The sequence below is a fragment of the Tasmannia lanceolata genome, unplaced genomic scaffold (assembly GCF_043159265.1).
Source record: "Tasmannia lanceolata isolate RefF3 unplaced genomic scaffold, GAP_Taslan_0.1 ptg000015l, whole genome shotgun sequence".
Taxonomy (NCBI): domain Eukaryota; kingdom Viridiplantae; phylum Streptophyta; class Magnoliopsida; order Canellales; family Winteraceae; genus Tasmannia; species Tasmannia lanceolata.
Window position 1 is genome coordinate 56,657,695 of NW_027518692.1, and position 27,868 is coordinate 56,685,562.

The window sequence follows — 27,868 nt, forward strand, 5'->3', positions numbered from 1 at the left end:
TCGTTCATTTTATATCCCTCGGCTTACATCCCACTTCCCAAAATTCACACCAATAACGTCCAATAATCTGTTCTTCCTTTCCTTCAATATGAAGGTGTCTTCAAGGGAAAATTAACAAAAAAGGAAAGGATTCTCAACTGAAATCTCCTTGACTCTTTCAAATTTTTTTTCTTCCTATTTTACACTTCAATATTTTCTTTTCCTGTTTTTCAGCAACTTCTCACACTCACCTCCCCCACGTCCTCTCAATTTTCTCCCTCTCTACTCCTTGGCCTTCTATAACACTGGATAAATTAATATTCCAAGGAAAAAAATTTCTTGGCTGCCAAACAATGGCTCAAGTGTTTTGGTGCATGATACATAGCTATTTTTCAGTTTTCCGTCAAATGGGCCTACCTTGTTGGATAATCTTGAAAATACAGTAATGAGTATCGTGGTTTGATTCTTAACAGATCAGGATAAAAGGGGGGATGGTAACGGCAGTACCAGATTTTAATAATACCACTACTCTGTTTTACACTCATTAATTAGATTTTCACTGATATTACAATGGTAAAGATCCAATCAAAACATCCAATGAGAAAAGTATAAGACAGTGAGTTGTGCAGATATCAGTCCCCCTGTAGCTATCAACCAAAATATATAGGATTTTAGTTTATAAAATGAAGGGAGCTTTGGTAGTTTTCCCAACTACAAAATAGAAAGTGATGTACACACTCCCTTGGTTTGATACTGGCAGCCCTATTTAGTTTACACTTTTTTTAAAAAAAAAATTTCAAAAGGTGTCTATATATCATCTCCCTAAAAACACATGTACCATATCTTACCAACAATATGCAGATTTACACCAGCTGCCCATACAATATGGTACCAACCAAGAGGTAGCCACGCCGACAATCAAATGGAATAAAAGATAAAAACACACATGATCAAACATAATTAGGTCCCCAAAAAAGTCAAAACAACCCTTCAATTGCAAAGATTTCCAGCTTTTGTACATAATTTAACGCTACCAAATCCACCATTGAAGAAACTAATAAGAACTAATAATACAAAATGGTTTATATGGTAATCATGCTTCAGTAACAAACTGAACAAAAGTTGGAAAACTTATCTTCTCTTCAAAGTTCAAAAACAGTGTCATAAGAGCAGCTAGGACAGAAATCCAACTTACTAGTTACTACTACAACAACTGCTACCCTAAATAATAAACATCACTTGCTATTGTAGTTTTTTTTACCATCACAACAAAACGCACACCGATAAATTTTAGAAACTTAAAACAGCATTTCCACAGTTTAAAAGTCCTTACCTCAAAAGTTCAAGTTTAAGATCTCAGCCACTATCAAGCATCTGTTGAGTTTTGCTGGGGTTGCTGTTGTTGAGTCTGAGTCTGAGTCTGAGGCTGTGGCCATGACATGTATGCGACCGGGTGGGTTTGGGCAGCATAGATCCCCTGATCAACTGGCTTCCCCATGATCATTCCAGGGGCCACGGGCCCCGCATGCTGTGGAGGGATGTAATAGTAAGGAATAGAATCAGCTGGAGCACCGATGGCTGGGATCGCGGCCCGTGGGATCCCAAACCCCTCTTCCTTCAATTCATCCCTCGGCACAATGTCAACCAAGAAGTCAAATATGTCGGTCCTTGTTATAGCAGCGGCAATGTCATTCTTTTGTAGTGTCCTTCGCTTGTTCTCCTCGGTGTGAATCCACGAGCGGAGTGTCAACTCCAAAATGAACATCTCGCATGCCTTTGCAAATACCACTGGAGCTTCGGCTGATATCATCCGGACATCCTCGTCGGCCTTCATTATCTTCTTGATTCGAGCGAGTGGGAGGCTGTGGTTTTTGAAGTCCATTGTTTGCTCTATTTCTTCGATTTGGTTAGCCCAGAAAAGTTGGAGTTGTTGTTGTTGCTGCTGTTGCTGTTGGTGGTGGAAGTGCTGGACCTGTTGGTAAGCTAGTTGGTGCTGAGCAGCTGAAGGGGCAGCTCCGACTACTTGAGCGCCAGAAGCCACGATAGGAGGAGCTTGGTAAGGAGCGGCATATCCTATCTGAGACTCCCCTGTTACGACTCCCATCACGGGATTTTGCTGTTGTGTAGATTGATCCATACTGTATTGTGTAGGAAGGAGTATAGTCAGAGGCAAGACAGCCCACTAGCTTACTGTCAGAATGAATGTGAAGGTGTAAGAATGAAAGGTTGAGCTATTCACATTTAGCCCCTGTTTGTTTTAGATTATGACAACCAATTATAGGACCGAAAATTGCACTAAATTTGAGTCCAATAAACAGTGGGGAACTCCACAATCGGTTGTCATAATCTAAAACAAACAAGCCCTTAATTTATTCCAGAGCAGTTTCACATGCAGCAGAACAGTGTTATACTGCTCATAATTGCTTATCACAGGAGGCCACTACTGATTCTCTATGTATTCGGTTGCAATATGTCTGGAGTTGTATGTCAAATGTGAGAGCGGCATACATAGAAGTATAGAACTACATACACCACGGTGTACATGTAAGTCGTATACACACTCCTCTCCAAAGTAGCAAGGCAGTGGTTCAATATGAAAAACAGTGTCAGCATTTTATGAGCTATTATATTATTTAATATTTTGGCAATCAGTTCCAACTAAAGCCCAGAACTCCGCAACAGCGCCACTTATGACGTGGGGATGTAGTGAAATCTTGTAGAGCCAGATCATGACCTAAATTCCACTTTGACTTCTCTGATATTAATTTATGCTGACAAAGAGGATGCCAACTCTGACACCTATGGGACCAAATAAACTTTCACCACCTCCCCTCATTTCTTGGAAGATTGTCAGGACTTATATTACCTATGATTTAGAAACGGGGACACAGAGTGTCGGACACGACAAACACCCAAAATTTAGAAACAGGGACATGGCTAAAATAAAACGTATATAATATATGATCATAATTTGTGGATACAGATTCCTGTGTTGAGTTTCAAATCGGGAACGGGTTGTCTGACATTGCAACATCTAAAAAATCTAGAAATTGTAACACGTAGATACATATAAAATTACTTATTACTATCATAATTTGTAACAATTTAAATATGGTATTCATTTAACAAACTAATAAATTTTAGAATTAATAGGTTATAATCTAAAACAAACATGAGATAATCAAATAACAACGTGTTCATCAATTTAATCTAGTTCTATTCCATCTCCAATGTACAGCGAGAAAGGGAGACCTATATGATACAATGAACGTAGTATTGGAATAAGAGTGTGTTTGGGGTTTTAGATTCAGGGGAGGGGATATAACAACAAATATTAATCAAAGAAAAGATAAAAGAAGAGTTTATAATAAAAAAAGAGTTGATGACAAAAGAGGTAAATTTGGAGCGGCATGTATGGCAGATTCGGTATGTCCTGGGTGTGCCCCTTTACATCTCATCGATTTACTAGACTGTTGGCGGTTGGTACCTTGGAAAAAAAGGTAAGATCTTGTGGAACGACTCTTTCTTGGCAACTTTATGGGTAATTTGGAATGAGAGAAATGCACAAAATTTTAAGGGTCTTGTGAAGAGTGCCCCCTTTTTTACTTCAAAAGGTGATCGTTTAACTATTGCTTGGGTTAAGACTATGCCAAGCTTTAGGTTTGTGAACTTTGGCATGGGTGGAGGGAGATTTGTTTCAGTTCATAATCGCGTCCCTCGATAGTACAAGGTTGGGAATCGCTAGCTCTAGGTCTCTTGAAACCAGACATGGCAACCCCGGTCAAGCAGGGATCGGGGGCGTCCTTAGAGATGATTCGGGTAGTGTAAAGTGGGCTTTTGCTGGGCCTTTAAGTGTAGCAGACTCTACTGAGGCTGAGGTTAGGGCAGAGCACCAAGGCTTAAAACTCTTGGAGAGGGGAGATCTTAATAAAGTGGTGGTGGTGGGTGACTCACTCAATGTGATTCGTTGGCAACGTGGCTCTCAAGTCTTCCCTTGACATTTTGCCCAGTTTTTCAAGGAAATCCATGACATTGTGAGTAATTAGCGTATTTTTCCACCATGTTAGAAGATCCTCCAACGGAGTTGCAGACAATCTAGCAAGGAGGGGGTTCAATTGGAGGAACTTGAGCGGTACAATTTTCTCCTGCCTTGATCATTTGTTGTATTTGGCTTGCTTGTGTTTTCGCTTTTCCCGGTTTCTTCCATCTCTGTATTCCTTGTATTTGATCATCTCGGTCTTCCTCTATTAATGAATTCTTGACCATTCAAAAAAAATGATAAAAGAGGAAAATGCAATATTCTATAATAAATAGAATGTCACACTTGACACCATACAAAAACGTGTTCACACACCTACGTTAAGTCTAACACTTCTAGCAGTACATTTATAAAGTGTCCAAAGGAGTCTCGACACGTGTGGACACGTGTGTCGTGTCTGACATGGCACGACACGTGCATCAACAATAAATTCAAAGTGTCAGCTAAAGCATAGTATATTACTGAAGGAGCTTCAATTGAATTTCAGGTTAAGGTCCTCATAATGCGAGGGCATCCATCTCATCCCAAATTTATACACTCTAGATCAAGAAAAAGTTACTTCCAATTTTGGTGAAGGTATTGGATTGAGAAGAGAAGGCGAGCCTTGGCGCAACGGTAAGGCTCCATTGTGACCTGGTGGTCACGGGTTCGAGTCACAGAAACAGCCTCTCTGCAAAACAAGGGTAAGACTGCGTACATCTAGCCCTCCCCAGGCCCCGCAATGGTAGGAGCCTCATGCACATGGCCACCCTACATTGCATTGAGAAGCCTCAAAATTGTTATTTTAATAATGACCCAATGGATTGTAGAGCCATTGATCTCCTAGACAAGGCCTCCAACAAGGTGCGACGTTATAATGAAAGTTCTTATATTTCCTTATCCCAAATCTCCTAAATCAATGCGAAATGAGAAATCTCCCCCGCCACAAAAAAATCCCCAAAAACAATTACCAAAGAAGCTGAAGACATCCACTTCATACCAAAGCATTTTAACATAGAGCTCCACGTGATCCACCATCTCATAATGAAAGGAAATGTGGAGCACCAAAAGGACCAGATTCCCATCCAAAAATAATGGATTTGAAAGTCCTGAAATACACAAATCATTTCCTTAACTATATCATGCGTTAATATCCTGTCTTTCAAATTTGTATCGGCTTTCGACCTTTGGGTTGGTTGGAGAGGAATTTCCTTCAATTCTGAGCATCAGATTCCTCCCTCTATGAATTCATCTTCTCTTCCTTGGAGATTGCTTCCTTAATCCGGGTACACCTGCAGCTACGAAAAGTAAAATTACAATAATGAGAAGTAAAGATAAAATGCTAATACATGTTTGGATTTTGGTTCTGGGACCTCTTCCTTGGAGAAAAACGCCTCCTTATATAGCTTTATTCAGGTAACCGCTCCTCAATACCCCACGTTCTTCTTGGAGGGAAACTTTTTGGTAACTACCAACAATGGGTCCCCTTATTCTCACGTCCTCCATTGTCTAGGTGGCTATCATTCACCTTATCACGATTAGCAACAGTTGTGCCACATCCTTGAATCAGCCCAAACAAATAGTGGCTTGGTGGCTTGGTCCCACTTGAGCGATTTATAAAGATAAATGTGCTCTGGTGAAAAGTCTCCAATAGCTGCCAATTCCTTTAAGTTCTAGTACACGCACGTTCCCCCACACATCCATTCAAGTGCCAATGTGGCATTTGATTGGTTGACTCAGTCCAAGCGGACTGCCACTTGATAATTCGGTCATATATGACCAATTAAACCCCAAAATGGGTGTAGAAAATTATACAAAACAGCATCTATAGATCATCACGGAATCGTATTTCACAAGAAAAAGGGATTTGGGTATAATAGCTAATCAAATATTCAATGATCCCACATGAGAAAAGGGGATTTGGGTCTGAGACATCAACAAGAAAGCAAAACAGACAAAAGACTTACAACAACTACTAGGCGCATTCTGGTTTTGAAATTAAGGTTAAAATGTTAGGCATGCTCATAATTTTTCCCATAAGAACCCTTGGATCACAATCTAGCAGATCCTAATAAACACCATACCAGCATCTGAATAATAGAAAAAAATAAATGAATCTCAGGAATGAAATGCTAATCTTTCTTCAATAACTAATTCAGAAATAGACACAGCTTTTACAGAGGAAAAATCATGCAAACAGATCAAATTCAGCTCAAAATAAACCCCAACACCAACAATAATACATATCATTGCAGGTTGAAACCCTAGAAAAAAACAAGTGAAACAACGCATTCTCGTCAAGCCTAACATTTCAGAAATAGAAATAACTTGAACAGAGGAAGACTCATGAAAAAAGAGCAAATTCAGCTCAAAACAAACCCTAACCCAACAATAATAGATGTCATAGCAGCATTACAGGTTGAAACCCTAGAAAAAACAAATAAATCGACACATTCTCATAGAAACTAACATTTCAGAAATAGACATAACATGAACAGAGGTAGAGTTGTGAAGAAAGATCAAATTCAGCTCAAAATAAACCCTAACCCCAACAATAATACATGTCATAGCAGTATTACAGGTTGAAACCCTAGAAAAATCAAATAAATCAACACACTCCAGTAAACACTAACAAAAGGAATAAGGATTATAAGAGAAAATCGCCAGAGAAAGTTACCAGGAAATTTTTTTTGGTGAAAAGGTCCAAAACCCTAGAGAGAGAAAGCGAGGGTTTTTTTTTTTTTTCGTTTTGAGAGATTTGAATAGAGAAAACGAGCATCGAATATAGAGAGTGTAATCACGGGGAATCGGTACGGTTATTAATGTGTCAGGTCCCACGCATCTGTCAGAGAAAGGGACTCTCCACGCTTTACACGTGGCGATATATGACTGGTGGATCTGTCAAAGCATCCAAAGTGTGGTATTTTCGTTAATAGATTTAGGGAGATGATAAATTCACATCCCTCGTAGGATAATTCGCATCCCTTATAACGTCTGTTTTTTTCGTCAAATCACTTTAAATGGGTGTGAATTTATCATCACCTGAGATTTATACCCGCTTGGCGGTACAAACTCGTATACGGTACGGCCTGTACTACAAGATGATCCAAACCGATCATTTGGATCGCGGGGTGCCCAAAAAATCATATTCATAGGATGATTTTAACCATCCTAACTTCGATAGATTGGAGGGTTAGGATCGTCCTATGGATATGATTTTTGGGGCACCCATTATTTATGTTGTGGCGATCCAAATGGACGGTTTGGATCATCCTATAGTGTGGGCCGTACCACACATCATATAAAATCTCAATTTATGAACATTAGGGACGGAGAGGCACGTGAAGTCCATTATTTTTCAAAATGTACAGTAGCTTCACTTCATAGGATGATCCAAACCTTTCATTTATTGGGCCACAATGTAGATCGGCTGTATCCCTTAAATCTTCTTCGTAGATTGATCGTAACCCTTTGATATATAGACGTCTCTATAATGCTTAGTCATAGGGATTGAAGGGCTAGGATATCTTATGGACATGATATTGAGCCCGTCAAAGAGAGTCCAGCTCCCTTCAAGCTTTTCCCAACTAGGCAATCAGCACTCATTGTGGGAGAGCACATATGGCCTTTCAGCAAATTTTATGGTGGACGGTTCTGCATGCCCGTGCAGCCAAAAAATACAATGGGGTCCACATTGTTTGGGTGATCCAAACAATTCATTTGTTGGGCACTAGTGTTGATAGGGTCTGGCCAAAATATCTTCTCCATAGGATGATCCTATTCCTCCAATCCGTAAGGTTTTTGAACTGTGCCGTCCATTTTAAACCTCCACAAATCGAAAGGTTAGGATCATCCTATAGAAGAAGATTTTTTGCGCACTCCCTATATACTTCATGGCCAAAACAAATGAATGGTTTGGATCACTCAAAAAATGTGGGTCCACCATATACTTTCTTAATGTAAAAGACAGGGTCCTAATTGTGGGTTTGTGGGTCGGGGAGATTTTATATGGTGTGGGGGCATCAAGTCCGGTATTTTTTTTTTAACAGTACAGTAGTCCCGCTTCGTAGGATGATCCAAACCATTCATTTATTGGGCCATAATGTAGATAGTCTGTATCACGTAAATCATCTCCATAGAGTCCCTTCAAGCTTTTCCCAACAACTCAAGGCAATCAACCTCACGAAGTACTCACTGTGGGAATTCATGTGTGGCCGTATAAACCCATATTTTTCAAGCTAAGGTCCATCGCAAAAGGGTTTTCGCAGCTGGTCTGTTGCAAGTCAGACCAGCCACTTCGTGAATGGAGACAAAAGCCGTTGTCTTCATTCATTAATGAGGTGGCTGGTCTGATGTGCAACAGACCAGCCGCGAAAACCCAACGTAAATAGGTTGTGCCCCAAGAGTTATTTCCAAAGGATGATCCCAACCCTCAGGTGCAGAGTGGGTGCGCAGTATGGAATGTTATATTGATTGGAGGGTAGAATGTTGATGTTTGTGGAGATTTTGACACTATTAATCATGTAACTGCGATACCATCAACTGGCATTCAGTTTTAAGTGTCTTTTATTCTTCTCTGTTCTTACTGATATTAAATGAACTAGTTATACACAGGAAATTGATTAGAGGTGTAATACAGTTTGTACTTTCCGTTGATAAATCACACAACAGCAATTTCACGTTACAGAGACAAACAGTTTATGTATCAAACACAACTCTTATTGTTGCAAACTCATACGCTTCGCATGGGAGACAACCCTCACTATTAAGGTATATTTTATAATAAAGAAATTTTATCACATAAAATATAACGAATAAATCAGCTTAAATAGGAAGCATAAGTGGAAATTAGAGGATCGTCGAGAGATCATTTGATTGCCTGATTTTGCGCTTGATGACCAGGTGTTTTAGCTTGAACAGCCACAGACATATTGCGTAGACGCCTTGCTATTTCAGTGAAAGATGGTCGAGCTCCGGGATCTGGAGCCCAACACTGCTCCATTAGCCTTCTCCATTCAGGGTCACAGAAACTAGGCACCGGTGGCCGCAATGTGTTATTCACAATACCTCCTGCATGTGTTTCGATAGAGATGTCTTAGCTCTTTAATAATTAGAGAATCAACAGTTCACAGAACTATTGTTTTATATTTCGGCCGAAATGTGGTCATTTGACCGAAATTGTACAAATTTAGGCCGAAATGACCGAAATTTGAAAAACAAATTCGGTTTCGGTTTGGTAAGGACCGAAACCGAAACCAAAATTTAAATCCACGAGCAGAACACACTGCTGTGATTTTTTTTTGCTAGCAAACTGCTGGTAACATGGTCACAGATGGTGGCGGGACCCATTCACCAGACAGCCTTGGTCCCAGTTATTTTTGTGATCAGAATCGATGGTTTTGGTCACATGAACTTTCATCAAGTCAAACAGGGAAAAAGAAATGATAAGAAGCATACCTATGATTGCACCGTAATGCATATTGGCGTAAGGTTCCTCGCCTGTGAGTATTTCCCACATGACAATACCAAAGGAGAACACATCAACCTGGCAATCGCAAATAGTGGGCCATTAGATCGGGACACAAGGTTTCGGAGACCGACATTCGTTAGGACCTTGAAATTAAAATATTTAAAGCCACTCTACATCAAAGAAGTGCCTTTAATCCCCGGAGAGACCCTCTTCATGTTCTCAAATTACTTAGAGAAATGCAAATTGTCTCGGGCCTTGATAGATATTAAGGGTGTCTACTACTTTCATGTTTTTACCATAATTAAGAAAGAATATAAGAATCTTTTTAGAGTGTGAAACATAAAGTACCAATTGAAGGATGGTGTTTTACCTTTTCAGAGACCTTACTGCTGCTGCCATTTAATAGCTCGGGAGCCATCCATGGCAAAGTTCCCCTCACACCACCCGAAACCAGGGTATTACGCTTAATTTTTGACAAGCCAAAATCGCCAACCTGCATAGGAACAATGTTACTCTTATTTGGGTTGGTGTTTTAAATTGGTACCATCTAGGCAGCCATTTTCCATAAAGCCAAAAGAAGAAAAGGGGAAAAAGTAATATAAGAAAATGAAATAAAGAGATTAAGTTAAATTGGCAACATTCTAAATGTGGTGACCATCTTTCATAGAAAAAAATTCCTACCAAAGAAGTGAATTATGTAAATTACCTTGCAAATTGGTCGTAAGGGATCTTTCAGGTTCACAAGCAAGTTATCACACTTCAAATCAAAATGAACAATATTCTTAGAATGCAAATATTCCATTCCAAAAGCCGCATCCATTGCGATTATGAGCCGCTTGCGGCGATCAAGATACCTGAAAATTGCAATCCAAGGAATTTCAGTTATACAAGAGTGAACCCAACCATTCAAAAAAAAAAAGAGTGATACCATTAATTTGGGAAACAGAAACACTGGAGAAGATTTACCGGTCCTTCCGTAGCAAAACATGCCTAAGAGAACCATTCACCATGTACTCTGTAACAGTGGCTAATGTTGCCCCAGGTCCATCTTGTACGACACCATAGAACGCCACAACGTTTGGATGATGAAGCCTAGAGAGAATTTCAGCTTCCCTCCAAAACTCAACAGTCTGCAAGCAGCATTGTTGGTTAATTATGCAGCACTGAAAAACTAAGACTATTTAAGTTCTCCTTGCTAGGAAAAGACCGCTGAAGAGAAAAAGGGGTTGAAAATCGGCTGATGGAAGCATGGTTTTGAATTTCGGCCTAAATACCGAAATTTCAGATTTCAGTTGGGACCGAAACTGAAATCGCCAAAATCCAAAATTTCGGCCATAGTCCCAAATTTCGGCAGGTAATTTTGGCCTAAATTTCGGTAAAATGTGATTTTTTAAGTTTTTTTCAAAATTTCGGTTTCAGCCATGCCCGAAACCGAAATCCTTGGATAGAAGTCGAAAAATGTTGTGCTAGCATGACCAGATGAGTTGGATTCTTATCAAAGGGAGCAATTGTGGTAACATTGTCGTTAGCCACGGTGTATCATCACAAACACAGAAAAGCAAGAAAAGGCATAATAAATTAGAAGAATGTTCACCAATCTCTCTTGCTCAGATGAGCGACCCGTAAAGCAGCTCTTTTTTATTCGTTTAATGGCAACGTCTGATCCCCTCCATTTTCCGTGATAGACGGTTCCAAATGTGCCGGAACCCAGTTCTTTCAGCTCCTCAAGATCCTCATTCTTTATGATCTGTTTAGTCATTCAAAACGTTCACTCAAAAAGTGAAAGAAGAAACTCCAATATTTGAAATTAACTGTAATCAAATGAACTGATGAGCAGATAATAGGCTTGTGGGAAAATAAGAAATTAAAGTGAACAGAATGTCAGCTTAGATGATTCATGTCCAGAGACTCGCCTCTCAAAGCTAGAAATGAAGATAAATTAATTGGGTGGAGATCCAAGTTTCTAAAAGGCCAACATAAAATTAAAACAGATACATATAACTACAAGTTCCTAAAAGGCCAACATAAAATTGAAACAGATACATATAACTACATGGTAAGTTGGATGCGCTTTCAGGTGTTGTCAATTGGGGCCTGTTTTGGCTCCAATATAACTATCAATTGTGCATGCAAATATGTAAATATGTTCCTAGAATTATGCATGATAAATATATTTTTTTTATGACATAGGGTATTCCCACCCCATTTTAGGGTGGGACTAATCCCTATGGATGCACGCAATCACCCGTGAACCACGTGCATCGGGTAACTCCGAGGGGACTCAAACTCGTGTCTATGGGAAGCAAACCCACGACACTAGCCGACGTGCCAACCCCTTCCGGGTTAGAATTATGCAAGATATTGACCATTGAAATGCATGTCCAAATGACTCATAAATGGCTAAACAGAAGATATCAGCTGACAACTTACCAACAAGAAGAGAACAGTGCTATGATTGTTCCCTATCCTCATAAAGGAATCGGGACTCTGAAAACCCTTAAAAATACAAACATGACACATAGATTGCACCTTATTATTCAACAAGTGTACAGCAATTATCTTAGGCTCTGTAGATAAGGCATAAATTAGAGATGAATTTTTACATACTGGTTTGAACTTTGAACTAATGTCATCCGCAGAACAATAAGCATGCACGTTCACAATATTCCTATGGTTATCCACTCCATCTGGATCATACCTGACATCTGCAATGCTAACTGTACCAAACACTAAAAAATCACATACTCAAGACTAGGATGGATCTTTATTCTTTACTGATGCCACTTTCAGTGCCTGCTTACTATTGACAGCTCCCTATGTAAGCTTCTAGAGTGGTTACACACTTACACTGGCAATCAACCCAAAAGAGATTAGACCCTTTACATTCTAAAATGTTTTGTAAGATTGTGCTAAACATTAACCATCAATAGGGCAACTCATTGATAGATAGCCATATTCTTCTCTAAAGAAAATCTCCAAAGCAACAAGCTGGTCGAAACAGTCCCTATTGTGGGAATTATGTACCAGAAATTTCATGGAGATCCAACAACATATACATGTTCTCTTTGCCCTTCCATCTAATGAAATAAGTGGGAGAAATTCTCTCAAGAGGCTTTCCCTTTCGCAGTTTAGGTCATCCAAACTATGATAGGCTTTTAAAATGTTTCATTTTGGCAGCCTTTCAAGTGACAAACTAAAGTTTCCGAAGATTCTAAATATTTTTCAAAATGCAATTCGGCTAGTGTTTCACGACTCTGACTAGGAAGAGAACTTTTTTTTTTTTGGTAAATCTAGGAAGAGAACTTGGCCAAGGCACAAGGGAGTCAACTTGGGCAAGTCAGTGATTATGCAGTAATTATTTCATTAACTTCGGCGAGTCATAGGAGTTTTGATTGACTTGGCAGTGCAAAACAAGGACACATACGAGAACTTGGCCAAGGTAAAGCGAGGTTTACTCAGTGAGTTTTTAAACTAAGAAGTAGTCAACATTTGAATCTTCTATTTGCTCCTAGAGAAAATAAATCCTTACCTTGGCCAAGTCGTCAACATTGTACTATTTTGTGGCTACATAGAAGGTTGGAGAAAAGGGTTTTATCGGTGGATTTTACAGGTGGAAGTAACATTGTATTATTTTGGCTTTAAATAGTGGATTGTGTGTTGCCTTGTCCGTGGAGTACCCCATTGTGGTGAACCATATACAATCTTGTCTTCCTGTGGTTGCTTGTGATTTGATCCCTTTTGTGGTTGTGGTTTGTCGTATATATTTTCTCCATCTTGTTTGTGCAAGATCTTGGGTATTTCCGTGTGTTCGCAGGTGGTGGATTGGCAGATGTTATTAGCGGTGGATTTTGGCCGCTACAATTGGTATCAGAGCATCCGGGTTTTGCACGCAAGGTGTTTGGGAAATTGCATGAAAGAAGCAAGGATTGAGAAAATGACTAGGCACACATTTAAGGTGGAACTTTTTGGTGAGAAGACGGAAGGATCTGATTGTTCAAAGTCAGAACCAAGGAGAATGTGACGAATATGCTCACTAAGGTGGTTCAAGGAGAGAGTTGGATTTGTGTCTATCTTCTCTCGCTTCAAGAAGGAAGGCTCGAAATGCCGGTGATTACGCATCAAGGTGGAGATTGTTGAGTTGATGATACAAAATCCAATGGAGAATAAAAATGGAAGAAGAAGAATACGCTTTGATAAACAATAGGAGGAAAAACCCCTTTTTTGCTTCACCACAAAAAAAGCCTTCCAAGAGCCCAAGAGAAAACCCTCTTCTTGCCCTTAATTTCTCCTCAACCTTGAGTGGAAGAACCTTGCTTTTGCTTCACCACAAAAGCCCTCTTAGAGCCCCGAAGAGAAAACACCTCTTGCCTTGCCCTAACTTTCTCCTCAAGAAGAACCTTGCTTTTGCTCCACCACAAAAGCCCTCTTAGGGCCCCAAGAGAAAACCCTCTTGCCTTGCCCTAACCTTTTCTCCTCTCCTCTCTACATTTTCCTTCTTCTTCGAACCCTCTCTTTCATATACAATCCATATATATATATATATATAGAGAGAGAGAGAGAGAGAGAGAAAAAACACATCCCACTTAAAAGGGCCAAGTGGGACCCACTCCAAGAATGAAATAGAACCGGTGATTTTGTATCACCAACTCAACAAAAATAGAGATTTATGTCTAAGCTCATTGGGAAAAAGTTCTTTCCCATTTCAATAATTTGTCAAGCACGAGAGATTGATTCATCGTAGATAAGGTACTCTTCAGCAAAATGGAATTGATGAACATCAAAATAGGCATAGCACTCAAATTAATTTGTCTCTCCTACATGTTAAAAAATATTACCAAAATTATTGTCTCCCCGTATAGGTTTAAAAGTATCAAAAATATTTTAAGTTGAAACACTTTGACCAGTCTTTATCTCGTTAATTGTCCTCCAGTGATATCAAAAAAAGTTACTGTTATAAAAAAAATCATCTTCTGCAATTGCCTTTGAATATTCGGATGCACCTGTTCATCTTTCTTCTACATGAAAGAACAAACACGACCCTCTAAAGAACACATTTTCCGGTATAAATATATATTTTTAATAAATGTTTATTCATTTTAAGATTGTGATAGCTTTGTTGTTCAGAAAAATTCTCTTGCTCCTCTTTTGGATGATCCTCCAAGCTATGTCAATTGTAATATGAAGTTCTATTTTGATTTCCTCATCCTTCCATCCCCAACTGCAGAGATGTTCTTATCAACTCCTTACAGCTGCTCTCTCATAACATTCTTCCTCATCTTCCCATCTACTAGAGGAGGTTAGTATCACTTATTTCTTAAATGGAACCAAAAGAAGACTTTCTTTGATCAACCTCCATTTGCATGAGATTAGATGTTAAATAGTCATAACTGATGTGCATGAGAAAATATCACAGATCTATTTCTGTAACTGTTCAAGATGAGTTATATTACCCCTTCTGATAGGGGTGCAACTCGGGTCGGGTTGAGGCCAACCCGAACCTGACCCGAGGAACCATTTACTCAACCCGATCCCGAACCCGACCGGAGTTCCAACCCGATGAGGTTCAACCCGAGGAACCCTTTTTCCCAACCCAAATCCGACCAGACCCAAGTTTTGAGCTTACTAAAATAAAAAATGTCAGGTTCCACTCGGGTCAGGTTGCCCAAGCCCCCGACCCGAACTCAACCCGAACCTGAACTCAACCCAGCCCAACCCGACTTTTTTTCTGGTTGAACCGGACCCGAGTTGCACCCCTACCTTCTGAGGAGTGGAGTATCTTAGAATGCTGCTCTTCTATTTAAGAATACATAATTCTGTCACAAAACTACATTTGATTTATAGATGTGCTGGCATTCAATTATATAATAAACATTAAATATCATTATACTGCATATGCAAATATACCAGATATAACGCAAGTATCATACCTGCAAGTCAATGATATCAATATCAAAATTGCCCGCAGAATAATCAACCATAGGTCCGCCAGTATTCCCGACTTCCAACTTTCCTTCCTAGAAGCATCAAATTGATTAGACAATCCGGCCAGAGGAAAACAAATTTGGTAGGAAGTAAATGAAACCTAAACAATACGTTGATAGAGAAAATATACCTCAAACTCTGAGTCTAGAGTTCTTAGCTCCCCTGCTTGTTTTGAAAAGGAAATTTCCTCTACCTGCACACCTTCACTGCTGCTTTCCATTAAATTGGGATGAATGACCTGGGAAGGAATGTAACCTGTGCGAACACCACTGGTGTCAGCTCCAGCAATACCAGATAATTCTTGCTGGATTCCCTCGTCAAATTCAATTTGTTGGTCCACATGGCCAACAGCAACTCTCTCACCCTCTAGAGGTGAAAACCCATAGGCTCTAGGGCCCCCTGCTTCAACATTTGTTAGAGGAGAAGGGAAAACAATATGGTCCTGGTCCATAAGAGAGACGTCTTTCCTGACATCTTGAGCCAAATTTCGAAAGAATGACCAGCGCTTAGGCTCATGGTTTTGCATATTCAAACTCAATCCAGTGTCATCTTGGCGCAGGAGACTTATACCTGGGGCATCTTGAGGGATTCTTGCCTTTGAAAATATATCAGAAAGTAAATTAGGAGGGAAGCGATCATTGATATCAATAAGAATATCCCCTTGCTCTGGTGGGGCACCAAAATGTGGTGCCTGCCCCATGGCAATGTTATCGTTGGTCGCCTTGGTACCCATCTCTCCCCAGTGTGGCTCTGGAAGACCAGAAGTGGGATCTTCTTGCTGCTTGACATCAATATCTGAGCCAGCAGATGGGCTTTCTTTTGCAACTAACTCTTCTTTACCAACAGAGAGTTCTTTAAGATTACCTTTGACCCAACTCATTTCACCACTATTTGAGTCTTCCTCCAGACCATGTAAATTATGTTGAGCAATGTTTCCAGAGATCAACCCCTCTTTGGAAAACATAGGTTCATGTTGCTTCATATGAGTAATTGCATCTGCCAACCCTTTATAGTTTTCAAACTGCAGCAAATCATCTTCAACGGTAAGAGGATTCATAAGTGCTGGTTTTGCTGATACATTGGTTTGCTCAGAACCCAGATTCCCTTCATGGGATGGATCAACAGACTCAGTGATAGGTTCCTGTGGCACTAGACTAGGATGAGGTATCAGATACTGAGAACCCATGGAATCATCAGATTTGGATAATCGATTCATTAATTCCATCTGCTCCCGAGGAATCCTCTCGGAATGAAAAACCCTCTGAGGAAGCAAGGGTGGCTCATAGTGGCTAAACTCAGTCTGGTCAGACTCAGAATTAGCATATGCGGGACCAGAAGCGTAGTAATGGTCATCGTCATTAGGCACCTGTGGTTGGCTAGCATTCTCAGCATCCTGTGGCGTTGACCCTTGTACAAGTTCCTGGTGTTTTTCATTATGCTGTGAAGAGAATAGAGATGTTCCTCTATCTTGTGTAGAAAAAGACACTTCAGATGGGAAATAATTTGAAACAGAACCATCAGACTGCTGCATGGAGGAAATAAATTCATTTTCGAAATATCTACTTTGTTCAACCTCATTGTTTTTCTGGATTGAGCCATCAACTCCATGCGAACCTCCTTGTGGTAGAGATGGTATCGTGTTGAAGGACATTGGAACTGGATCTTGTCCATCTGGTGCATAATGCGAATTGTAGACATAATGGGATGGGATAGGTACATGGGGTTCATAATCATTTGAATAACTGGCCTGCATTGGCATAGAAGATAGGGTAGTAGAAGGAGGCGCCAAAATGCTGGTCGAAGGGGCAGCAATAGTCCCAACTGACCCCGTTTCAACTCCCACACTGCCACCTCCAACATTGAGACTGAATAATTGATCCAAATCATTAGCTGATGTGCTCGCAAAACCATGACCACTTGAATTTTTCGCAGGTCCTAAGTCCACACCATTGACAGCAACCACATACTGAATTTCAGAATCTCCTTCCATGCTTCCGAGACCAAAATGAGTGTCTTCCATTTCACTTGCAGAAAACAGGAACATCCTAAGTTTCTGTGATCCCTCTCCACCTTCTAGAACACTACATTCCTCGATCATATTCTGCAGATCTTCATCACAAGACACTGATACCAATGCATCAAGATCCTCCCCAGGCAGCTGATATTTGATCGTATGAGCTTGGTTGTATATTGTCGATGCTTTCTGCATAAGTTCTTGAAAAGAAATGTCTTTGATTATTCGAATAATTCGTGTATCACCTCCTACATATCTGAGCTTTGCGTCACTTGGTCGGGGCAGGATTTTACCACCAAAGCTACACAAGAACTTCATCTTTGTTGATGAGTTATCGGAAGCCCCTGAAGAGATATACCCATGAGCAACCCCTCGACTACTTCCATCACCTGTGGAAGTACGTGGTTGAGATCGAGCAGATTCATAGTAACTTCTGTTATCAGTTTCAAAGCTGTCCTTTTTATCAAACTCCTTCACCAGTTCTTTTTCTCCCATGGCAGGCATTGATACCTCTGACCCACTTTCAGATCCCATAGGGTTAATGCCTAGCATTCTCAGATCCGTATAAACAGGTTTGCCGCTCCAATCTGAAGGTGCCTTTGGGACAAAGAGTTTCCGGGGATTAGCCCTTTCTCGCATAAATTCAAGAGCAAACTCCTCACCGGTTTGAAAAGAGTAATTAAGAACAGGTTTAACCCCACTTGGTAAGTTGAATTCCGGGAGTCTGGCATTGATATTAATGGAATTAGATGGATCATGAAGAAACCTTTGTCCTGAAGAACCAGGCCCTTCATTTCTAGTTTCCATGGATTCATACCAGGACTGTTCATGAGTTTTTGAAGGCTCTTTCAGCCCTTCTGAACTTCTCTCCATTTAGATCAATTTCAATGGGGGGCAAACCCCCAAAGTTACAATACCATGAGGATCATATGAATTCCATGTCCAAGTACCCATTCCCACATGTAATTCATCACAAATTTGGCTTCCAAAAGCCTTTTACGATCCTCTAAGACAGAACTCGAGTTTCTCAAACAGGGGTTTGAAACAGGAAAGGAGCTCTCACTGATTCCGACGTACCCTCTGCTAGATCTAACCAATATCAAAGAGCAACCAGGTATATAACATGATTGCGATCAAGCAATAGAAAATTACTCCAAGAAGCAAAGGATCTCCCAAACGTATTGCACTGGCATAAACAGAAAAAATCTTAGTATTCATCTTTAGATCAAGATGTTGGATAATCTTTGCAATAGATAAAAACCAGACCATAAATGACAAAACAAAAGAGGAAGACATCAAATCAACCATTTCAGATCACAAAATGAGAAAACCAAAATTGTAAAGAATACGTCTTCATCCCAATATGAAAATATGACAAAATACCCATAAATAACATAAAAAAGGGGTCTTAAATGATCCATCAGATACCATCTACACATGCACCAGAAGTAAAGAGTCTGAGCGGGAAAAGAAAAGGAAAAACAGAGTTTGAAGTTTCTTGTGCAGTTAGTTTGTTTGTTTGGGCTAGAAGTATAAAAGAGATTAAAATTTAAGAAACCTTACCAGTAATGCTTCCTGCTACTGCATCATTGGAAAGTACAAAAACATTTTGATCTTTCCAACTTTGTCAGTTTTCCTATTATATCATGATCCCCTAAAAATAATTAACTCGGTCGTGAAAATACGTGCTGGCAATGGCTCCTCTTCATTGCTTCATACAAAGGAAAAATGCCATGCTTTCATGGGAAGAGATGTTTTTGTCCCTTCTTAATAACCTTATATCACTGAACTTACCCATGCATTTAAAATGCAATTCACCTAAAATCTTCTCACTGCTGACTAGACGTGACATATTAAAATTCAATGAAATAATTGAAAGCATAGTAAGCTGTCTAGCTGACCACCTGTTAGACATGAGAGTTTATGTAAGACTTCAATTTGATCATAAACTAAAGAGCGGTGTTTAAGGCGGCAAATTGATGAGCACCAGGTTTGAGGCCTTTGGCAAGAGGTGAGAGGAAGTGAAGGAAATAGTTGAGAGGGGAGTATAATCGTAATAAGCCATTACTAGCGGTTTCATAGGTAATTTTACCCTTTTAGTAGGGGAGTATGAGTATTTTCCTACTAGGAGTGGCATTCTTGTAATAGAGTGATGTAGTAGGGCAAATGTAATTGAGTGAGAGCTATCCATATAAATAAGTGATGTAGTGGGGTAAATGTAATTGACTGAGAGCTATCCATATAATCAAGTGATGTAGTGGGGCAAATGTAATTGAGTGAGAGTTATCATATAAATAGCTATCTTTGGAATTTTGGAAGGACTTTTGCTAAGATTTGAATTAGGGAGTTTGTGTCCTAGCTTTGGGAGAGAGATATCACTTGTAAAATGAGCTTTGAAAGTTGTTTCAAGGGAACTCCTGCACAGGAAGGCCTTCCGCTTCATCTACTTCTCAGTTTTCAAGTGTCAACTGAGCTAAGTTGCCTTTTGTTATTACCTTTCATTGAAATTCAATAAAATTCAGTTCATCTGTGTTATTGCTCATCATTTTGTGATTTTTTCAGCATTTTCAGCACATTTTCTGCACTTTCTGCCCATTTTTCTGTAATTTTCAGTATCATACTGTTTTAGGACTGTTTTTTTACCAGAAATTTTCAATCCATTTTCACTGTTCTTGGCTGAATGTTGAACTCAAATTGCATTTCTTGATTAGATCCTCAAAGATCTACATCAAATTTGGTATTAGAGCCCGATCCGGTCGAAATGCCCAATTCGCCACAATCCGAAACTCAAATTCCCATTTGATTTCTTCCCATGATCATGCGATCTTTTCATACTTGGTTTCTTGAACGCATTGGATGAATTTTTGCTCAATTTGTTCTGAATTACTCAAAAAAATTTCAGTTTCTCAATCAAAATCCGAAAATCGCAATTTTCACCTCAATTTTCACGTAATTATTTTGCATTCTCTCTTCGAATTCTTCTACCATTGAAAATTGACTTTGTTCCTTGTTGATTACTTCCATCTTCATCAACTTCCTGTAAAGCGATCTTGGAGTGCAATAAAATTTGCAATTCTCGAAAATGCTAAAAAAATTGCCGCCACATGCCAATTTTCAGGATTTCCAGTTTTTTACACCATGCAATCCATGCGATTCACCTTCCATAGCCCCTTGCATCGATTGCACTTTAGTTTTCAACGAATCATTTGAATTGGAACTCTTTAGCACAAAAATTCATGAATTTTCTTCCTTTTTCTGTTAAGGCTTCTCCATTTTTACCGTAAGCTTTTAACTTTCTGTAATTTCGTTTTCAACACTTCAAATTCTCTATCCATTGCAGTCCTTCAGCCATTTCTTTTGCATATTGGTCATTGCTTTCATTGAAAGCAATCCTCAAAAGAATTTTTGGAATTCCTTCAACGATTCCAACATATTTCATCATTTTCTTCTCCGTCTTGCCATTTTCATTTTGTGTTTTCCCTCATTTTCGTGATTCTACTTGCTTCAATTGATCACCAGTTCCAGTTTCTTAATTTCCTTTGTGCTTCCTGTGACATTATGAGTTCTGTTTGTTTCTTAATAACAGCCTGAGCTTCGAAATGGGCTGGAATTTTCTTTAAAGATGATCGCATGTCAGCTTCTGGACAGCGAGCTCCCTCTCCCTGCAGGTGTAAATAGGTTGTTAATCCATTATAGTGATTCAATCAGTGATATACAAAGATCTGAGCAGATTTAAGCTTCCGAACACCGGTTTCGGCGGTTCTGATTTACATAAAACCTGAGCAGATTTATTCCAGGCAGTTTGCATTGGTGCTGAGCTGATATTGTTGCCTGCATATAGTATCAGCAGCAGTTAGCTTCCCAGTTGATTATTGGCCTCCTGGAGCAGCCAGTGCTAGGCGAGCTTGATCCAGACACACATGCAGACCGGCCACCCATCATTTTATGTATTCCCGCAGCAAACACAAGCATCCAAAGCTTCATGGCAGTGTAGTGCAAGCAGATATGCCACTGAAGCGAGCCCTTATGGTTGATTGTGAAGTGGGTAGCTCGGACCCTAGCGGATACCCATTGGCTGATGTTATGAGGCAGTTAGCTGTCAATCAGGACTCAGGAGCATATGCCCGAACACCGATCTCAGTTAGAGGCTCAGACAGGGGTACTGACTGGTAGAGTCAATCGGTTGGCCACTCGGCATCAGACTCCATCTCCACTTCCATAGGACTTTCATCATGAGTATGACCGGGATGACGTATATGATGAGCAGATTCCCATGAGGTACGGGAGACCAGCTCCCGCTCCATATAGATGGCCAGTGCCAGCACTTGAGATTCCATAAGCCCGTCGAGAAACACAGTGAGATTCCGACTTTAAGCTGAAGATCACAGTTGATGAGACCCTTGACTGGGAGGCTACAGTTGATGAGACCCTGGAGTGCAAGGAAGTCCCATGGGATAAGATCGTTTCTCTTGTCGCCACGAGACCACGAAACTGAGGAGCCAAGCATTGACTTGGTGATAGGCAGAGAAGTACTAGCAACGTCAAATAAATTAGCCTTCTATCTCTACTTGGGGTGAGATGAAGAAAGAGATGTGAAGGGAGTTTATTCCCAAGGATTGAAATTTCAGTTTCAGTTCGGCCTCAACCAAAACCGAAATTTAAATCCAAAATTTCGGTCATTTCGGCTGAAATTTAAGCCGAAATCCGAAATTACCAAATTCCGGTCCCTATCGAAATCCGAAATTTCGGATTTCAGCCGAAATTTAAAACCTTGTTTCTTCCCTTCAACTTGTGTCAAATCAACATCTCCATAAGCTGCTGCAGGGGACCCGGTCATTTGTTCAGTACACAGAGTATTTCAATTGCCTAGTTGCCTTGAACAATCAACTAGAGACACGAGATCAATCATTGGTTCGCTACACTAGTGGTCTGCGACATTCGATTCAGGATGCCGTGATTGGGCATACCCTACGGGACGCATCAGAAGCCTTTAGCAAGGCTCAGGGAGGGTCGAGCAGCCGTTTCCAGAACAGTAACATTCAGGGGCATGATCGAGTCCCAAATGCCTCATGTCCACCACCCCCTGCTTCTCTCACTCCTACCACAGTGTCACATAGACCTGTTGCAAGGTCACATACAGTTGGGCAAACACCATGAAGAAGCAGATAAACAGGACATTCATCAAGTGCCTTAAGTGTCAGGATATGGAGCACTACTCTAATGAATGTCCAAAGAAGGCTCAACAGCAGCTATTCATTCAGGGTGATACAAATTACAAAGAAGCCAAGTCCTCAAGAGGAGCCATCAGATGAGGAAAATGTAGAGGATATTTCTTCTGATAACATTGTTGGTGAGTGTATCCTTTGTATGTCAGTCTGACTCCCAAATCAAGTGAGGATGAGAAGAGACATAGCATCTTCACCTCCGTATGCACCATTAACGACAGAGTATGCATCTTAGTTTTTTATGGCGGCACGAATGCCATCTCAGAGGAAGCCGTCAAGAAGCTTGGCTTGACACAAGAGCCTCACTAAAAGTCGTACAGTCTGGCTTGGCTAAATCAATGTGATGATGTATGGGTGACAGAGCAGTCCTTAGTAGCCTTTGTCATGGGGGGCAAAAACAGGGATTTTGCATGGTTTGACATCGTACCGATGGATGCCTATCATATCCTATTGGGCAGGCCATGGCAATTTGACTGAGAGGTCCTTTATGATGGGAGGAATAACACTTATACCTTTCATATTGACCAACAGAAGATAATCATGTTGAGGTGCAAGAAGACCCTATTTCCACCTATTCCGTGCATACTGGTCCGGTCACAGTATACTCCAACTTGTATGAGGGACCACTGCCACAGCTCATAACGGGTTTTGTAGATGCAAAATCCATCCAACGAGGAGTTATTGAATAATATTGGGCGGAAGGTCAGGATGGTCAGAAGAACCAACCTCCATAAAAGCAAGAGTGAACACTTGAAAAGGTTTTCACTAGGCCTGGATGAATTATGCGGTGATCAAGCATCACAAAGAACCAGATGGCTGCAAGAGGTTCGACTGAGGGCTAATGGAGTCGGTCCAGTTCATCCATGGGATACAGGAGACTACCTGCAACATTGAGTTTTAGAGAGCATTTGAGCTTGAGGACAAGCTCCATTTAAGTAGGGGGGGTGATGAGGACCAAGTTTGAGGCCTCTAGCAAGAGGTGAGAGGAAATGAAGGAAATAGATGAGAAGGGGGGTTTTATCGTAAATTCGTTTCCATCAGTAATTTTCTCTTTTACTAGAGAAGTATGAGTATTTTCCTAGTAGTAGTATTCTTGTAATGGAGTTATGTAGAGAGGGGCAAATGTAATTGAGTGAGAGTTACCCATATAATTTGCTCTCTTTTGAATTTTGAAGGGACTTTTGATGAGATTTGAATTAGAGAGTTTAAGCCCTAGCTTTGGACGAGAGAAATCACTTGCAAAAGGAGCTTCGAAGGTTGTTTGAAGGGAATTCCTGCTAAAGGAGGCCTTCGACTTCATCTACTTCTCAGTTTTAAATTTTCAGCAGAGCTATGTTTCCTTTTGCGGTTACGTATTATTGAAATTCAATAATATTCAGTTAATATCTGTTCTTGTTCATCAATTTGTGTTTTTTGAGCATTTTAAGCACATTTTCTGTACTTTCTGCTCATTTTTTCTGCAATTTCCAGCAACATACTGTTTTAGGACTTTTTTAGCAGAAATTTTCAATTCATTCAATATTCTTTGTTCTTGGCTGAATCTTGAACTAAAATTATATTTCTTGATGAGATCCTCAAACATCCACATCACAAATCGAATGAATGGATCCAATTAACTGGATGGTTTTCATGGGCTGTGGACGCATTAAGTGATTTTGACCTAAAAACCAACCTATTGCTGTGGTTCCACGGTTGGACTAGCAAACAATTCAAAGAGCATTATCACCAGCTCAACATTCTTTTCAATCAGTTACTCTTGCACACTCTATCTGATATGTTGTTGTTGTGAAAAACCCCAAATAGCAATATGTGATTTCAATGGCAAAGTAAAACAAAAGAATAAACACAAGCAATCACACAAAGACACAAAGATTTACGTGGTTCGGCAAAAGCCTACTCCACGGCAAAGGTGACAAGAAAATCTACTATAAGATTCAGAGATTACAAGAGAAGATCGGTCTCTCTCTCACCAAACCCACTAGAAACCCTAGCACACCCTTTTCCCCCTTCTTTAGAGCTTTTAACCCTCTTTACAAGACTTTCTCACGAAATAAGCCCTAAAAGCCCCTTTATATAAAGCGGGCTTTAAGTTAGTCTTATCGGGCCGAAAAACACATAAAACGGGCCGGGCCACCTTTGATTTCTCGAAGTTGTTGCTACAAAGAAATGTCACCAAATAATAGACAACACATGACAGTCTTCTACTCCATGTAAGGACCATCATGCATATTTCAATAGCTTTGCTATGGTTTTATGAGTATCTTTACCTATAATGTTTGCCTGTACGCAAGGTGAAGGGGGAGAAAATAGAATGCTGTTGTGACCAAAAATTTTAGATGATTCCCATTGCAATTATTATTTTTTAAGAAAGCTGTAAAAGATCTCTTTAGAGTTTAACTTTAAACAGTAAATTGATGATTGGACCCCTCTCTAGCCCAATAAAAGATCTCTTTAGACAATGAATTGATGATTGGACAATTGCACTAATTTCTCACAGAACATTTACAAAATAAATTAGACTATTCAAAAAAAATATATGTATCAAGAATTTTCATATAAGAGATCTTTGACACTTGAAACAAAAAAGATGAGAGAGAGAGCGAGAGTCAGGACAACTGTCTTAAGAACAATGGCATTCCCAAGCAGCTAAATCTCTCTCAAAATAGTGACTGAAATGCGAGCACATCATATGCCTTAGGATTCAACTGATTGGAAAAGAGAATAAATCCAATTCAGACTGAAGATTCAATTATCTGCAAAAGAGAACGAATCCTAATCAATTCAAGGATTCAATTAACTACGATAATCAAAATCGGAGAAGGGAGTTTCAATGTTTCATTATTCAAAAGATATTACCAATCCAGCCTAACTAAGAATTCAGTCAATCGAAATCGGAGCAAGGATTTTAATTATTCAAAAGAGATTACCAATCCAGCTCAACGAAGGATTCAATTCTTATAAGAGAATCAATCAGTTGAACATATGGCAATCCATTGTATAAATTATGGACGATTGTGAGTGATTGGAGAATCATGAAGAGATATAGAATGACCCTTTGGAACATAAAGGTGTCAATATGGCTGATAAGGCACTGTAACGGCTCGATATCGTAGATATTTACAAGCTCCAAGTGCCATTTTCAGTAGATATTGATAAAGCGAATTTGTATCATATCAAACCCCTTGAAACAGAAGCGTAACAGCTAATACAATAATATTTTGAACCGCGTTAAACTATATGAGTTTAGATGTGTAAGGCCCTAAGGCATTTTGGAAACCCCCATTAGGGTGGGGGCTTCTTCTAGGATCTTCAAGGAACCCTTGGCTTTATTGCATATGATAGATGATATCCTTGTTATGTAATTGAAATACGGTACTCAGATGCTCATAGACTCCACCTGGAACCAAGGCATTTCCAAATGGCCTTAGACAGAGCACCTAAATCCATACAGCAGCAAAGAGCCAAAGAGGGGAATATAAAGAGTTCTGGAGGAAATAAAATAATCTACTTCTGATAACCACACCCAAAAAACAAGATTACAGTTGCAAAATAAGGATGTGGAGAAGACTATCTTTAAAACCTACACTTAGAAATAGACAGATCATAACAGATGTCATACGGCTAAAGCAAAATTCAAGTGAATGGTACAAAGAAAAAAGGAAAATAACAGTAATCCAGATCCCTTATCTTTACTACTGGATGATCCCTATGAGATAACCCAAACTTGTATTCTCAAATCCTATTAGAGGGCTTTCCAGTCGTGTGATCATTTTCAGTATGATAAGACTCTCTATCAAACCCTCAAATAGTGTTGTAACTTGCAAATCCTCGAAAACATACTGCTGCAAAATTTATGACAACTAACTGTTTCTCGCATCGAATAGTAATAGAAATGGGTTGAAGATGGCGTTCCAAGACAAAGACGTCGCCAAATTAAATACACTTCTAGGATCAAGAACAGGGACTGTGGCATTAAGTTTTCAGCAAATCTAGCATCATATTATGCATAGTAGAATGACCCATCAACTCAAAAACTTGCCAATATAGAACACACACACATATCGCATTTTGCAATCAAGGGCTCATGGACCGACTTGCATGACGCCGATAAAATCATGAACTGCATATACAGCACTATTGACTAAAGACTACAACTTGAAGTGTGGCTCTCCACACTGTCACTCAAAGTTTATCTAACAGAGCAAGTAAACGACACCGGGCCAGATTTTACTCAGTTAATTTCAGAACTTTTCTGTATCGAAAAATTGCAATACAAAACCCTAATTCACCATCTGCAATTCCAACTACAAATTATCCAATAAAAACCCCTAATTCACCAACTGCAATTCCAACTACAAATCATGCAATAGAAAACCCTAATTCACCAACTGCAATTCCAACTACAACTTATCCATCGATCCAATTACGTGAAGAACTCGAATTTCACAAAGTGACAGGTTTCAAAACCCCAATCGAGTTTAATTAAACACGATCAATCGATCGAATGCGAATTTCTAATCCGAAATAAAAGTATTACACAAAAAAATAAAATGATACTAAAAACAAGCTGCATAATGTTGATAAAACACATAAAAAATTGTTTTTTTTTTCTGTCTTACAACAGATCGAATGCTCGATCTACTGCTCAAAATCAAATCGGTAAGAAAGTAACAGCCAAAAATAGAAAAAAAAAATCATCATACGCACCTCAAATAAGCTTAAACTTCCTTCTGAAAAAAAATACCCTTTTTTAATCAGGAGGGCTTGAGCGGATTCGCCATGGCTGCTACTTCGAAGAATCAGTGGAAAAAAAGAAATCTCTCTCTATCTCTCTCTTCTTTTTTCTTGAATATCTTTGGACAAGTTTCGAAAATCTTCCGACAAACTACAGTTTTCTCTCTCTCTCTCTCTCTCTCTCTCTCTCTCTCTCTCTCGGCTTTTGGACACAACTATGATGAATTTTCCGCCATTTTCTTAGCATCCGATAATTTTGGTTTTTAGTCAAAACATTGGAAAAGCAGTCGGTATATCCAACACTAAAATGTGCCCCTCTCTATTAAACACTTTACGTGAGTGCCCTTTCTAATAATAGGACCAGGATGCCCGTAGCCGACACGGTACCATTTCCAATTCAAGCGTCTAGACTTTAAGCAATTATTTCACACAAAAGACCACCAATC

The 27,868-nt window shown here is 39.7% G+C and overlaps 2 protein-coding genes across 3 annotated transcripts; both read right to left on the reverse strand.

Moving 5' to 3' along the window:
* Positions 1 to 939: 939 nt before the first annotated feature.
* On the reverse strand, positions 940 to 6,825 carry LOC143892586 (nuclear transcription factor Y subunit C-2-like). 2 transcript variants are annotated; one of them, XM_077397312.1, is made up of 2 exons: positions 6,675 to 6,825; positions 940 to 2,117 (listed from the first exon to the last, which is right to left on the reverse strand). In XM_077397312.1, the coding sequence occupies exon 2, from the start codon at positions 2,114 to 2,116 to the stop codon at positions 1,346 to 1,348; it is 771 nt and encodes a 256-aa protein (XP_077253427.1). In that variant the 5' UTR covers position 2,117; positions 6,675 to 6,825; the 3' UTR covers positions 940 to 1,345. The 2 variants fall into 2 exon arrangements, with proteins under 2 accessions (XP_077253427.1, XP_077253428.1); XM_077397313.1 differs by having other exon boundaries at positions 940 to 2,169; positions 6,675 to 6,797.
* Positions 6,826 to 8,619: 1,794 nt separating this feature from the next.
* Positions 8,620 to 27,733, reverse strand: LOC143892587 (kinase superfamily with octicosapeptide/Phox/Bem1p domain-containing protein). The gene is made up of 9 exons (XM_077397314.1): positions 27,396 to 27,733; positions 15,580 to 18,649; positions 15,395 to 15,481; positions 11,062 to 11,214; positions 10,434 to 10,597; positions 10,174 to 10,321; positions 9,838 to 9,960; positions 9,455 to 9,542; positions 8,620 to 9,067 (listed from the first exon to the last, which is right to left on the reverse strand). The coding sequence occupies exons 2-9, from the start codon at positions 18,334 to 18,336 to the stop codon at positions 8,865 to 8,867; spliced, it is 3,723 nt and encodes a 1,240-aa protein (XP_077253429.1). The 5' UTR covers positions 18,337 to 18,649; positions 27,396 to 27,733; the 3' UTR covers positions 8,620 to 8,864.
* Between the last annotated feature and the right edge of the window lie 135 nt (positions 27,734 to 27,868).